This window comes from Echinops telfairi, unplaced genomic scaffold, assembly GCF_000313985.2.
Source record: "Echinops telfairi isolate 266 unplaced genomic scaffold, ASM31398v2 ScPeMD7_60;HRSCAF=208, whole genome shotgun sequence".
NCBI classification, from domain to species: Eukaryota; Metazoa; Chordata; class Mammalia; order Afrosoricida; family Tenrecidae; genus Echinops; species Echinops telfairi.
In genome coordinates, this window is record NW_022103958.1 from 4437126 (window position 1) to 4451913 (window position 14788).

Consider the following 14788-nt stretch of genomic DNA (forward strand, 5'->3'; position numbering starts at 1 on the left):
GCCGATGTGAGGGAGGCCCATGAGAGGTGAGTTCTGAGAACCAAGAAGGTGCCGGATTCAAAATGGAGTCCCTTGTGCCAAGACCAGGCAAGATCCAATATGAATCATAGAGTTCATAGTCTACCACTCTTTATTCCTTGTTAATCTCAGAGAAAAAGTTTCCTTTTCAACTGGCAGAGCCAACTTTTAGCAGAACAAGGGTTGTTGCCACGGGAGAGAGTTGGACTGTTGGATAACCCCACAGCACAATTAAAACGCTGGTCATTTCTCACTTGTGAAAGGGCACAAGGCTTCGAAGGTAATTAGGCCTAATTATTTGGCAGTTACTGATTAGGGATGTTTCTCTTTTCTCAGCTAACTATGTTTTAAATTTCTCTAAATTACTTCTATCCCTTTGGGGCAAATATACTTGTTTTTCATGTATAACTTCATATGCTCTTTATACTTTAGTAAAATAGCGTGGCCACCAAAGTCTTATTATTTGTAAAGTAGAAACATTTTTTCATCTACATGTCTAGAAACCATATGTGAAGAAATTGTGGGAATCTCACAATTAAGAAATGAAGAAAACTACTAGATCAGTCTCCTACTTAAGTGACCTTGGCCAAGACACTTTACATCACTGATCCTTTACTTCCCCATATGTAAAAAGAAGATAATAATACCTGTTTGTCTTTTTTTTTGAGACTTATGAAGATTCAGAGATGAATAAGGCCAAGCTTTTGCTTACAAGGAATTAAGAGCAGTATAACTAAGAATAATTTTACTTATAGTAAGAGCCATATAACTAAGAATAATTAAAAAAATAAAAATGAAGAGACCAAAATGAGGTAGCATAACAATGAGCTTGTATTTGTATTATAAAATACAAACTGTAAAATATATAGAAATAATTAAATACCTTCTTTACTAATATCTCAACTAAAGCAATTTTGAAACTATGAGATGCTATTAATGGGTTAGCATTAACTCCTGTTATAAAGAGAATTAGTGCCCTAAAGTGTTTGAAAATTAGGAAACTTTTTATGTGAGCACAGAATTTGAAGACTTAGGCTTGGTATTTTAATTCAGGGGGAGCCCTGGTGGCACAGCAGGTTGCTCATTGGATGGCTAACCCCAAGTTCAGCATTTGGAAACTACCCACTGCTCCTCAGGTGGAAAAAAATGAAACTTACTCTCATAGAGATTTACAATCTTGGAAACCCAAAGGGCCAGTTATATTCTGCCTTATATAGTGTCGCTATGAATCAGAATCAACTGGATGGCAGTGAGTGAATATGAATGTAAAAATAATTGCATCTTTATTTTCATTAACCTCTAACTCAGTGGTTCTCAACCTTCCTGATGCCGCAACACTTTAACACAGTTCCTCATGTTGAGGTGACCCCCCCAATCATAAAATTATTGTCATTGCTACTTCAAAATTGTCATTTTGCTGCTCTTATGAATCGTCATGTAAATATCTGATATGCAGGATGTATTTTCATTGTTACAAATTGAACATAATTAAACACAAAGCATAGAGATTAATCACAAAACAATATGTAATTATATATTTTGAAATATTTGTGTTTTCTAATGGTCTTAGGCGACCTCTGTGAAAAGGTCGTTTGACCCCCCAAAGGGGTCGTTACCCACAGATTGAGAATCACTCCTCTAACTGAAATTTTTCATTTCCTGTAGTATTAAATAAAAAAATAAAAATGATCCTGAGGGAGGGTGAGGGAACCAGCCCCCACCCGCTGCTTGAACTCACTGGTTCAGTAATACTACTTCTGGGTTCAGTAATGCACAATTGTACGGTTGAGATATATAAGCATTATATTAAAGTCATCGAGAGCATGAGAGATAATACAATAATACAGTCAGGCATGATACATAGCAACATTGCTCACCTCAGCCCAGCTTGGTGGTCCACGTGGAGAGGGGGAAGGGAAGGAGGGAAAGGGAACAAGGGAGAGGGGAGTGACCAGGGAGTGAGCAGCAAGGAGCTCAGGGTCAGAGTGGGAGAGGTTCTGCTGACTCACACCTATATACCTTTTGGGGGCAATCCAGCCCACTAATTACAGGTAGAGACATACATCACAGGGAGGGGTTGCACTATAGGCTACACAGCAATGAGAGGGTGGTCTCTGGGTCTCCATGGGAACCATTATCAGTAGGGTGCGAACTCCGCCCTCGGGAACCAAACTAATGGCCCCAGGTTCCAGAGAGAGGTAGTCTATTGTCTCCAGCAGCAGGGAGTAGGCCCAGCCCTGCTGTGGGATGAGACAGCAGTCTGGCAGCAAGTGTCTGACTTCTCCCCACAATTTCCTTTTGTTCAGAACAGGAGTCTGGGTGCTGCTCTCGGGTGAGCGTTGGACTGTTAACTGTAATGTTGGCAGTTCAAACCCACTAGTCGCTCCTGGGGAGAAAGATGAGGCTGTTCCCATAATGATTTACAAAGCCTCAGAAGCCTGACCTCCTAGCGTTGCTATGAGTCAGCATTGACTTGGTGGCTGCAGGCTTTTTGGTTTAGTTAAGAACATAAAAGCATAGAACACTAAACCTACAATTAATCTTAGAAGAACCTATGGCTTTATCAGCAGCAGAAATTACTTGCATAATAACATCATAAAATTTGATAAAATATCTCAAGATATCTTGACTTGTCATTACCTTAAAATTATAGTAGCTATGTTTTAACATACTAATCTCTGTAATCCTTTTTTTCTTAAATCATTTTATCGGGGCTCATACAACTCTTATCACAATCCATACATACATCCATTGTATGTCAAGCATATTTGTACATTTGTTGCCCTCATTCTTAAAACATTTTCTTTCTACTTAAGCCCTTGATATCAGCTCATTTTCCCCCTCCCTCCCTGCTCCCTCATGAACCCTTGATAATTTAAAAATTATTATTATTATTTTGTCATATCCTACCTGTCTGATGTCTTCCTTCACCCACTTCCCTGTTGTCCATCACCCAGGGAGGAGGCTATGAGTAGATCCTTATAATCAGTACCACCTTTCTACCCCACTTTCCTTCCACCCTCTGGTATCACCATTGGTCCTGAAGGGGTCATCTGTCCTGGATTCCCTGTGTTTCCCGTTCCTATCTGTACCAGTGTACATCTTCTGGTCTAGCCATATTTGTAAGGTAGAATTGGGCTCATGATGCGGGGGGAGGGGGCATTTAAGAACTAGAGGAAGGTTGTATGTTTCATTGTTGCTGCACTACACCCTGCCTGGCTCGTCTCCTCCAATTTCTATAACTTAAAGTATTTTGTTTTATATATTTAAAAAATTTGTTATTCTGTAAGCTCCATCTGTGTCAATATGACTGTGGCACCAAAAGAAAACCCCTCTTTTCTAGACTTCAGACCAAGTACAAGGTGAATAGTGTGAATTCCGTATTCTACTTGAAGGAGCAAGAGAGAGGGACAGGGTCTTGCCTCAACTGGAGACACTTGTCAGTTTAAGTCCTTTATTTGGTCAGAGCATAGATCTCAGTAAAGAAGGTGAAGTGACTAATAAGCATATAAGCAGTCTATATATTATACACATATAGTATATTTTATGCGTTTCCAAAGCTTTGGTTTATGTCTACTATTAATTATATGAGGGGCCTTCAAACCTTCATGGAAAATGGAATTAAAAGATAATGCATTTTTCCATAGACTTTTGTAAGCACTAATAATTTCAAATGACCATTATGAATAAAATATCCCACTAAATTCTGGTTTTGCTATTTGTGTTGTTTTAATCCTATAAAATTATAAAACAAAGCAAACTATAACTTGTAAGTGAAATAAACATTTTTTAATTGAGAATGCCAAATACTATTAACAATAAATTGCTACTATTTATTGAGTCCTTGCCAGATGCCAGGTACTCAATCTTAAGCGTTTACCTATACTAGCTCCTTTAAACTCTACACAGCCCCTGAGGGAGAGAACTCTTATTCCCTTTACGTAAGAGCGCATGCCGTGACAATGGACAATCAATCACCCAAGTACCTAGCTCTACACAGTCTCACCTCAACTTAGTAGTGGTTATAGATACAGAATCCATTCTTTTTATTAGATTGGTAGACAGAAATAGAGGTTATAAAAATTTTGTCTATTAGCAGAAACTAAAATTTGATAGACGATTACTCCTTTGTGACAGATTGCCCTTTTTCCCTCTCTCCTTCCCTAAAGCATTTATTGATCATTTTTGTCTACCAAGCAATGTGCATGGCTGTATGCCTTCCGTAAGTGCTGTTGTCCCTTGCTACATCTGTTTACTGATAACTGTTAAGACTTTGTCTCCAGGCCAGAGTTCTCTCTTGAGCTCCAGGTTTGACTCTCCAACTGCCATCTACTTGTACACACTTGCCTATCATCTGTCTCCAACTCTGCTTTTCCAAGATTTCATGTCTGTCCCTCTCTTCTAACCTATGTTCACCAGTAATGACATTCATTTGTTTTACCTTCTTGTATCTCTGAAATCCAGCCACTGCTGCTACCCTTAGTTCCAGCTTTCATTTAGACTGTCATAGACTTCAGGTTTGATTTCCCCGTTGTGTTAGTACCTTCCGAGGCAGCCTTGATGTGATCCAAATTTGATAGCTTATGAAATGATTTTCTTCCGTACAATTCTTCAGAATCTTCTTTTACCTTTGGAGTAAAGTTTCTGTAACTTGGAGAGCACATGGATAAATTTTCCCAAAAGAATAGTGAGTGAAAAAGTTACCAAAAACTGCAGACGATATAAGGAAATTGGAACCCTTCTCTATTGGTTCCAATACAAAATGGTACAGCTTTCATGGCAAACAGTGTGGCAGTCCTTTACGAAACTCTAACCAGACCAACCATATGACCACTTGTGCATACCCCAAAGACTTAAAAGCAGAGACTCAAACAGATACTTGTACTTGGATGTTCATTGCAGCGTTATTCAGAATAGCCAAAGGGTAAAAACCAAATAAATGCTCAACATCTGATAAACAAAATATGGTATTTACATACAATGGAATACTACTCAGCCAGTAAGGAGAAATAAAGTCTTGATACAAACTACAATATGTGTGGGACTAGAAGACTATGCTGAGTGAAAAAAAAATCATAAAAAGATATTAGTTGATGTACCTTACATTAAGAAGGAAAAAAACAAAACAGGAAAAGGCAAATAAATGTATGGAGACCCAATATTATTTTAGGTGGTTACCAAAGGTAGGGGGAAGGGGGAGGCATTGTCTATGGGGTAGCTGAGTTTCATTCGATAGTGATGAAAAAATTACAGTAATGATTAAGGGTAGGGTTATAAAGCCAATAAATGTAATTATCAGTGAATTGTATGTGTGTGAAAAGTAGGGAAAAATTGTAAGATACGAGGGGGTTTAAAAAGTTCACGGAAAAATTCCATCATCTTTTCATTTAATTTTCCCTCTGATTTTTGAAGATCCTTGTATTTACAAAGTGGTAAAGGGCAGGTGCCAGGAGTTGGGGAGTAGCTTCTGAGACAGCTTCTGTACAACCAAACACCTAGTGGGAAGTTTGGAGAATTAAAGTCATGATTTCATGGGACATACTAGTTAATGACCTATTGTCATATTCAATGCTTCTGTTCTACCTATTCGTTTGTTTTATGATGCCTGGGGTCTTAAACGCTTGTAAGCAGTCATTCAGGGTGTAGTTACGAGTCTCTCTTTGCCTAGAGCACTGGTTCTCAACCTTCCTAATGCCGTGACCCTTTAATACAGTTCCTCATGTTGTGATGACCCCCCCAACCATAAAATTATGTTCGTTGCTACTTCATCACTGTCATTTTGCTACTATTATGAATCAGGCAACCCCTGTGAAAGGGTCATTCGACCCCCAAAGGGGTCACGACCCACAGGTTGAGAACCACTGTCCTAGAGCAACAAAGGAAAAAGAAAAGTCAGGAGTATAGGCTGACAGAATGAAGTGTGTGGCTCATTTCCATCCTGAAAAACTTCTACCCTTGCCATGAGAGTAGAACTGGAGGGTGCCATGGTACCACTAATGGACCCTCTGATCAAAGAATCTGCAGATGAGGCATCTCATTAGCAGCAAGAGCCAGGAGGGAGTGGAGCACCGTCCTCTGGACCCAAGATTCCTGTGCAGTGAACCTCCTGGGGCAAGGTAGAAAAGGGGAGAACCTACAAAAGAATCCTGAAAAAGGGGGGAAATTAACAGTATTTCAAATTTTCATAGATTCCAGATTTTCTACCACCATAGAGGCTGGATGAACTACTGAGATAATCTTTAAACCAAAAATATCCCAGAACTCTTCTTAACACCAAATAATAGTTTATCTTAGCTAATGAAGACTAATCCAAGAAGCTATGGATGTGGTAGCAAGATGGGAGGAAAAGCTTATAATAATCTGCAATGTGTACATGATAGAACCTTACTTGCTGTAAGTGAGGAGAATTTGAAGCACTGGCTGATGAAGGTCAAGGACTGCATGTAAAAACCCAGATCCTCACAGCTTGACCAATAGGTAGCATTACAGTAGACAGAGAAAAGACTAAAGGGTTATATCTTGCTTGGAGTCACAGTGTTTGTGGAAGCAGCAGTCAAGAAATCAAGCACAGAACCACACTGAGTAAATTTGCTGCACAAGACCTCTGTGTTGAAGAGCAAGAATGATGTATCTTTGAAGAGTAAGGCACGCCTGGCCCAAGTCATAGTATTTTCATTCACCTCATATGTATGTGAAAATTGAATAAGGAAGACTGGAGAAAATTCAATGCATTTGAATTATGGTGCTGTCAAAAATTGTTGAAAGTATCATGGTCTACCAAAAGAAGAAATCTGTCTTGGAAAGACAGCCAGAATGCACCATATAGGCAAGGATGGTGAGACTTTGTCTTACGTACTTGGGACATGTTTTAAGAGAGACCAGTCCCTGGAAAAAAAGACACCATGCTTGGTAATGGAGAGGGGCAGTGTAAAAGAGGAAGCCTTTCAGAAATATGGGTTGACACCGTGGCTGTAACAATGGGCTCCACTCTGACAATAACCGAAGCTGGCGCAGGAGTAGGCAGTGTTTCCATGAGTCAGAACTGGCTAGACAGCACCCAACTACAGCAGCAACAACAAGTGTGTGCCTTGAACATTGTGTTCTTTTAAGATCTGTGGAAATCTATGGGAACAAATTGACAATAGGAACTTGCAAGAGAAGAAATTCAGGATACAGTGAGTTTATGTTCATGAGGTAGGAATAATTCAGAAAGAGAGAATGTTTTCACAACTCAACGTAATCACTGTCATTGAATTGTACATAGAAAAGCATTTGAATCTATTCTGTGTATAGTCTCAACAATAGCAAACATCATTTTTCAAAAGACTACAAGCAGCATAACGTTTTTCTAAAGCTCACCGACAGCCACAGCAAATTTTTGAGGATATACGACTATGGCATAAAACAAAGTAAACTTCAAGAAAGTTTACTTTATTCCGTGGAGAGAAGGAATAAGGTAGGAAAGAAACGGATGCAGGAATGGTATGGGTAAGAGTCTAATCCTCAGATTGCAGTGGGCTTGACAGGTCAGCTTTTTGGCGAATGCTTCATAGCTGATATATCTTGTGTATAGTTTCTAGTAGACGCTAAAAAGTCTAAAATTAATTTTATATTAAACGAATTGTGTGGGAAAATGAAGGGAGAAGGCCTTTTCTTAGTATATCAGTCCTGAAAGAAAGCAAACACAAAGACAGACCAAGAGCCCCTGGTGTCACTTGTAGCACAGATAGACACTGTGCCCAGTGACTGGGAAATTATCTCAGTGACTGGGGAAATGTGGTATGGAGCAGGCCCATCTTTGGGTAGAAAGAAGCAAAAGCACGTAGCAAGCAAATCAAGTAGCAAAATACAGTAGCAGGTGCCATTTCAGAAAAGATAACACAATGGCATCTGAATTTTATGTAAGACAGTTAACTTGGATAGTGTTTTTCTCCATGTTTCTGAATAGAGGAGAGCCAATAGAGGGGGAACTGTATCCCATGTGAACTCATAGAAAAAGACAAATATGATTGTTCACATTATCTTGCTTCCATGAAGTGTTTCTTCTTGAGGAATGGATAGATGCAGCTCACATTTTTGCCAGGAGAGTAACATTAGAGGTTTTGAATTCTAGGTGCACACTCGAATCATCTGGGTAACTTTTGAAGTACATAGATGTAGTCATCGTGAGGATTCCTGGTGGAGTTGTGGATTGAGAATTGGTGACTAACGACAGGGTCCGCAGTTCTAAATCACCAGCCACAAAACAGGAGAAAGATGAGACATCCTACTCCCCTAAGAATTTACAGTCTTCCCTCAAGCTTGAGGAGTCTCTGCTCTGTTCGGCACCAGTTTCTTTGACTGCTACTACTTTTTTACTTTTTGAAGAATGAACACATTTACATGGTAAAATAATTCAAGTCATACAAAATACGAAAGCAAGTAAGCATCCCCCCTGGAGGTCAGCCTCCAGTCCCTTAGCCCTCTCCCCACCCGAGTTAATCACTGTTCGTTATCTTATGTATCCTCTCAGAGCAATTCTATGCATCTACATGTTTATAAATATGTATGTTTATGTATGTCTACTTTTAATACAAATGGTAGCATTCTTTTTTTTTTAACATTTTATTAGGGACTCATACAACTGTTATCCCAATCCATACACACATCAATTGTGTAAAGCGCATTTGTACATTGTTTCTCAAAACATTTTCTCTCCATTGAGACAAATGGTAGCATTCTATTACCACCACTACCACACTACAAAAAGAATTTACAGTCCTGTACACCCACAGGGGCCCTTTAGGATTGCTATGAGTCGACATCGACTCGATGGCAGGGAGTTTGGGGTTTTATTTGGAGAAATATTGTTACTGTATTGTACACAGATGAGTACACAATGGATAGGCAGAAGTTGGTCCTTAACTACATAATGCTTGAGACGCACTTGCATGCTTCATTTATTTTCATTGCGGTGTGACTTTGTGCTCTGAGTACATCACTATTTTACTCAGTCTCCTTTTAAGAAATGTGCGTTGTTTTCAAACCTCGGTTATGAATAGAGCTGCTATGAACGTGGCATCACACTCTGGTGATGAGTTTATGGTGCTGGCTGGTGTCGTCTCCATCTGAGATTGCACCATCATGATTCCCCACCTTTAGGGTCCTTGCTGGCTTTCCGTGTGGCTCCCACTCTAAAGCCCACTGCTGGAATTTCACATTGAGGGTTCTGGAGAGAAGTACAAGCTTGCTTTATTCCTAGAAACATTTATAATTCAATCTTTATTTGACTGTATAACTTTGTCTATGATATTTCCCTCATTTTGATAGGAAAGAAACAAGATTTTTAACCTCTGTGACCTGAGTGTGTAAAATGGGGGGAAGATCTATCTTTCATGTAATTGGGAATGTTAACTATAAACCTCACTAATTAAAAATGGTTTGAATTCAAAATTTAGGAGTAGTTCACTTGGAGATTTTATATTTTATAACACTATTCTGATGATAATTATATACACAGGGTCTTCAAAAAGCTCATGGGAAATTCTGTTACCTTTTCATTACATTTGCCCGCAGACTTTTTAAGGCCCACTCATACATACTTGACCTAGATAGAAAATACAGAGACTTTCTGGGTTACTTCCTAAAGAGATTTTAGGTTAACAGTTGACCAAGACACCTCAGAGTCACTGCCATCAAGTCAATTCTGACCCATAGCAACCCTCTGGGACAGGGAGACCTGGCCCTGTGGGTTTCCGAGACCATAACTGCTTCCTAGAGTAGAGCGCTTCATCTTTCTCTCACGGAGCAGCTGGTGGTTTTGAACTGATGAACTCTTGGAGTTAGCAGCACAATGTATAGCCCATGCATGTATGATAAACTAATGAGCTCACAAAGATCACTTTGTCTTAAGAGAGTGCTTGACTGCTGGAGTTAATAGGTATCTTTTTTTATTTAATAGGCATCTATTTTTATCTGGCCAGGAATTACTCTTAATTCTAAGGAGAAATTGGAAGCACCATGGGAGATGACAGTGAGTGGCTAAAACTGCCGGTTGATCAGAAATGTGAACACAAGGTAAGGCTTCAGACTCACATTTTGGTGTCAGTGTCTTGGCTTGTCACTCAGGTTGTCATTGTTTTCTAACTCAATGGAAAATGAAATTTTCAAGCCTTAAAAAATTTTTGGAAAAGAGTTCTAAGAAAGGTGTATAAATGAAGCGAAAATCATGTTGAATATATAAAAATTATTTTATAACAGTTTGGGTTTTTTTTGTTTTATAATAAAACAGGAGCAGCCAGCCTCATCTCTCTCTTGCAGAGTGACTGGTACGTGTGAAATACCAACTTTGTGGTTAGCCTCCCAACAAGCTAGCCCACAGTACCGCACCGATAGTACTAACTGGCTGGCTTTGTATTGTCCTAATATATATATATATATGTATATATATACACACACACACACACACACACACACACGTGCGCATACATACATACATACACACGCACACAAACAATTCAGTAGCTGAGAACTTAGTATTCATTGCAAAGAAAATTTTTATATAGAGTTGTACTCATATTCTATATTCAGCCATACAACTTGAACCTTATTTTAGCTTATGTAATCAATATGCCAGTACTCTGTAAGATTAATACCTACTCTCAAACTACTGATCTTTCTTATTCTTTCTATCTTAAGTTAACAAAAAATAATTGATCGTATATATATATATGTATATTTCATCATTATTTCCTCTCAACTCTCAAGTTGATTTCACTCATTACTTAATAGTTTTCCAAATTATCTTGCTTTTCCCCCTTATTTTAAGTTGCCCTTAAGAAAAATATTTACTACTCAGTATATTTAAAACCTCATTCTTGTTGGTTTAACTTTTTTCCTAAAGTTCTCAGATGAACTCTTCACTTTTTTATGTTACTGGCTGTTTTTTTGCTTTTGTTGGTTGTTATAAAAAAAAATAGAGGTAACATAACTTTTGCTGAATCAACATTTGTCACTTGTATAGTTCAGTGAAACCAGTTGCATCTCCATCCATCAACCATATTGCTCAACCACCACCAATATCCACGGCCATATTTTCTATCATTAGCCTTTCTTTTAGTTTGTTTTGAGTCCATTTATGTCCCTACTGTTCACTATTCAGATTTATGTTGCTAAAATATAGTTAGGTGTATTGATTTACACAGTTGTATGCATAAAGCTCTACATATGTAGAGCAGAAATTTGTCATCCAGACCCATATAACTTTAAAAGCCACTCCTTTTAATTAGTGAGCTGGATTGAATGTCGTACCAGTAATCAACATGTTCCCTCTTCAATGGCCACATGAACAGTAATCGACTCAATTTTTCTAATTAGTATCAAAATTAGCAGCAAATAAAATTTTGGAAGGGAATTTTAGAACGTATTTTGAAAGATAGCTGCTGTAAAGCTTTTTGGTAAATATCTTTTCTCACAGAAAGGGCAGGCAAAATAGCTAAATCTCTTGAACGCTTTTTAAATTGGTTACTGTGGGGGGACAGCTTTGTGATCTAGCATGTTTTGTTGGATTAAAAAAATCTTTTGACCATTTATTACCCTACTGTTGAACATTTACTTATTGTTTGTCATTTATTATGTTATGATTTTTAGATGGCCTTGGTAGAGTATAATAAATATTACACACTTATAAGACATGTTTAACTAGTTAACCTTTTCTGAAATCTATTTGGATTTCTTTAACTCCTTTTTTACTTCCAATCTTGGATTCTTTGTTCAAGTTGCCCAGTTTGGTATAGTCATTTTTACCATTTCTCAAATTAACATTAGGCAATGATATCATTCATTAAGTTTTTTTGCTTCAAAATTTTGCTTTTCTTTTAGCTGTGGAAAGCAAGATTAAGTGGGTATGAAGAGGCCCTGAAGATCTTCCAGAAAATAAAGGATGAAAAGAGCCCAGAATGGTCCAAATATTTAGGATTGATCAAAAAATTTGTGACTGACTCCAATGCTGTGGTGCAATTGAAAGGGTTAGAAGCTGCGCTTGTTTATATTGAAAATGCACATGTCGCAGGAAAGTAAGTCATTTCTTTCTAACTAAAAGCTCATCTGTGTTTAAAAAACAAAACAAAACTCATCTGGTGCTACATTGATTGTAGCACCTTTGAAATATTTCATTTTCATACTTTCATAACAGCTTGAGCCTTGGTTTTCATTCTGTTTTTATCTACTCATGTCTAAATGGTCTGGGAATCTCTATAGAGAAAGGGAAAATTAGGAATCAGATCTTGAGCTTTTACCTCAAGGCTTAATGAGCAAGTGATTTTCCTTTTGGAGCCTTTTTAATGGAAGCGATTCTAAACTAAACTGGAAAATCGCCAGTCTCTTTTAGGAGAAACTGAGGTTATCAGCAAAGGAATTATCAGAATTAACTGAAGAAACTTAACTGTGGAACCGATTACAAGGATCTACATGTGACCTCCTCCCTGGGGGACGGACAGCAGAAAAGTGGGTGAAGGGAGACGTAGGACAGGGCAAGATATGACAAAATAATAATTTATAAATTATCAAGGGTTCATTAGGGAGGGAGGAGCGGGGAGGGAGGGGAAAAAATGAGGACCTGATGCCAGGGGCTTAAGTAGAGAGCAAATGTTTTGAGAATGATGAGGGCATGGAATGTACAAATGTGCTTTACACAATGGATGTATGTATGTATGGATTGTGATAAGAGTTGTAAAAGCCCCTAATAAAACGATAAAAAAAAAGACTTACCTGTTTTCTTCTGATATCAGAAGCTGGTGTTTGACAAATGCTGCATGCAATCCCAACCACTCGATTCCACTAATTCCTGGAAGTTCAGGTTTCATGTAATTTAGAAGTCATAAAAGTACTGTGAATGCTAGCCAAGGACCAGGGAGTTAAGAGCAGCCATTTGTCATGAAAGGTGTATATCTATTCTCTCTGTGAAAAACAAACCTAGTTCGTCCCTGGAATTGTTGAAAGTGTTGTTGTTTTTAAGCAAGTACTTTTTAATCCTACTTTTGTGAAATATATCTGCATATCTTTTATCTGTCTATCTGAATACATAAAGATCTGAAAACTTGGACCTCTAATAGTTAAAAGTAGGATTTAAGGAGATTTTCGCTTTCTTGTTTGAATTCTCCATCTGTGGAATTATGCATCTAAACATATATAAACTGGGATTTTAAATACATATAACAATATTTGAATCTTAGTTCTATTTTTTTATTTTTTATTTTAATAAATCATTTCATTGGGGGCTCTTACAGCTCTTATAACAATCCATATGCCAATTATAATCAAGCACATATGTACATATGTTGCCATCATCATTTCCCAAACATTTCTTTATACTTGAACCCTTGGTATCATCTCCTCTTTTTCCCACTCCCTCCCCCACCCTTCCACCCTTGTGAACCCTTGATAATTTATAAATTATTCTTTTCATGTTTTATACCATCCACTGTCTACCTTCACCCATGTTTCTGTTGTTCGTCCCCCTGGGGTAGAGGGTTGTATGTCAATCATTGCGGTCGGTTCCCCCTTCCTCCCCGTTCTCCCCCCACCAGTTTTTTGTTTGTTTTTTTTTTGGCTGTGATATGTCTTAAATTTTCATGGTTTGCTTAAAGTTTTTTTTAAAATGTACTTGAAAATAAATAAGAAATTAGAGATGTCTTTTTTTTTACTTGTTTACTTTATTACTAACCATTTAGTAAAGCACGTATACCTCCTTTTCCATAACCTTTTTCTAGCACTTCCCATGAATGTGTAATTTTTGCTCTTTTGTGGTGGTCTGTTATAATTTATTACCGTTTATAATCTAAATTACAGAACAACAGGAGAAGTTGTATCAGGCGTTGTAAGCAAAGTGTTCAACCAGCCTAAAGCCAAAGCCAAGGAGCTGGGCGTAGAGATCTGTTTAATGTACATCGAGATTGAAAAAGGAGAGGCTGTGCAAGAAGAGCTCCTCAAAGGTCTGGATAACAAGAACCCCAAGATCATTGTGGCCTGCATAGAGACGCTGAGGAAGGCCTTAAGGTAAGAGCTTGTCCTTACTGCCATAGTGCTGCTGATAACTAGGATTTCTGAATCTGAGACTAGGTTCCTGTTCAGGCAGGACTAGAAACTGCTGGACTGGATTTGATATGCCACAAGCACCAGTAAGGCAACCTGGAAAAGCCATTCTTCTGCTGTGGTACTTTGGTGTTGAGCAGTTCCGTCTTTTAAGTGTGTTGTATAGCTGCTTTATCTAAACTCTTTCCTAATGAAGACGAATGCTGTATTTTTGGCTTCTCAAATTAAAAATTGACCTTTTCTTGAAAAAGCACTCTTCAGTTAAACAACTCTTTTCTCTTGCTATTCTTAAATTTGAATTTCTGTGTTTTGAAGTGTTGGCTAAAGTAAACCGTTGCCCTTTTAGTGAAGTAGAAGCAAATGCTTTAGGTCTTTAAACAGAAACACAACAACTGCAAATAGAGAATAACTTGTGTAATAAGTTATTTTCCACTCTAGATACTCTTGCTGTTTGACAGTGAAGTTTTTCATGAATGAGATCTCTTTCAGGAGGCAGTGAATCTAATGTGCTGTTAAAATCCCAATCAGGGGCCTCCACTCAAGTACTCCCTCAACACAAGAATACTTTCTTCTAGTAAATTGGCATTCTATGATGCTCACCTTCCCGACACAACTGCTGAAGACAAAACGGGTGAATAAGCAAATGTGGTGAAGAAAGCTGATGGTGCCTGGCTATCAAAAGATATAGCGTCTGGGGTCT

The 14788-nt window shown here is 38.1% G+C and overlaps 1 protein-coding gene across 3 annotated transcripts in view; it reads left to right on the forward strand.

The window, feature by feature from the left end:
• CKAP5 (cytoskeleton associated protein 5) overlaps positions 1 to 14788 on the forward strand; it is a 115090-nt gene that overhangs the window by 28224 nt on the left and 72078 nt on the right. For all 3 annotated transcript variants that reach the window (XM_045290889.1, XM_045290891.1, XM_045290890.1), the window contains exons 2-4: positions 9959 to 10074; positions 11878 to 12071; positions 13846 to 14052. In XM_045290889.1, the coding sequence (XP_045146824.1) occupies positions 10018 to 10074; positions 11878 to 12071; positions 13846 to 14052 (458 nt within the window). In that variant the 5' untranslated portion in view covers positions 9959 to 10017. The remainder of the gene's footprint in view (positions 1 to 9958; positions 10075 to 11877; positions 12072 to 13845; positions 14053 to 14788) is intronic.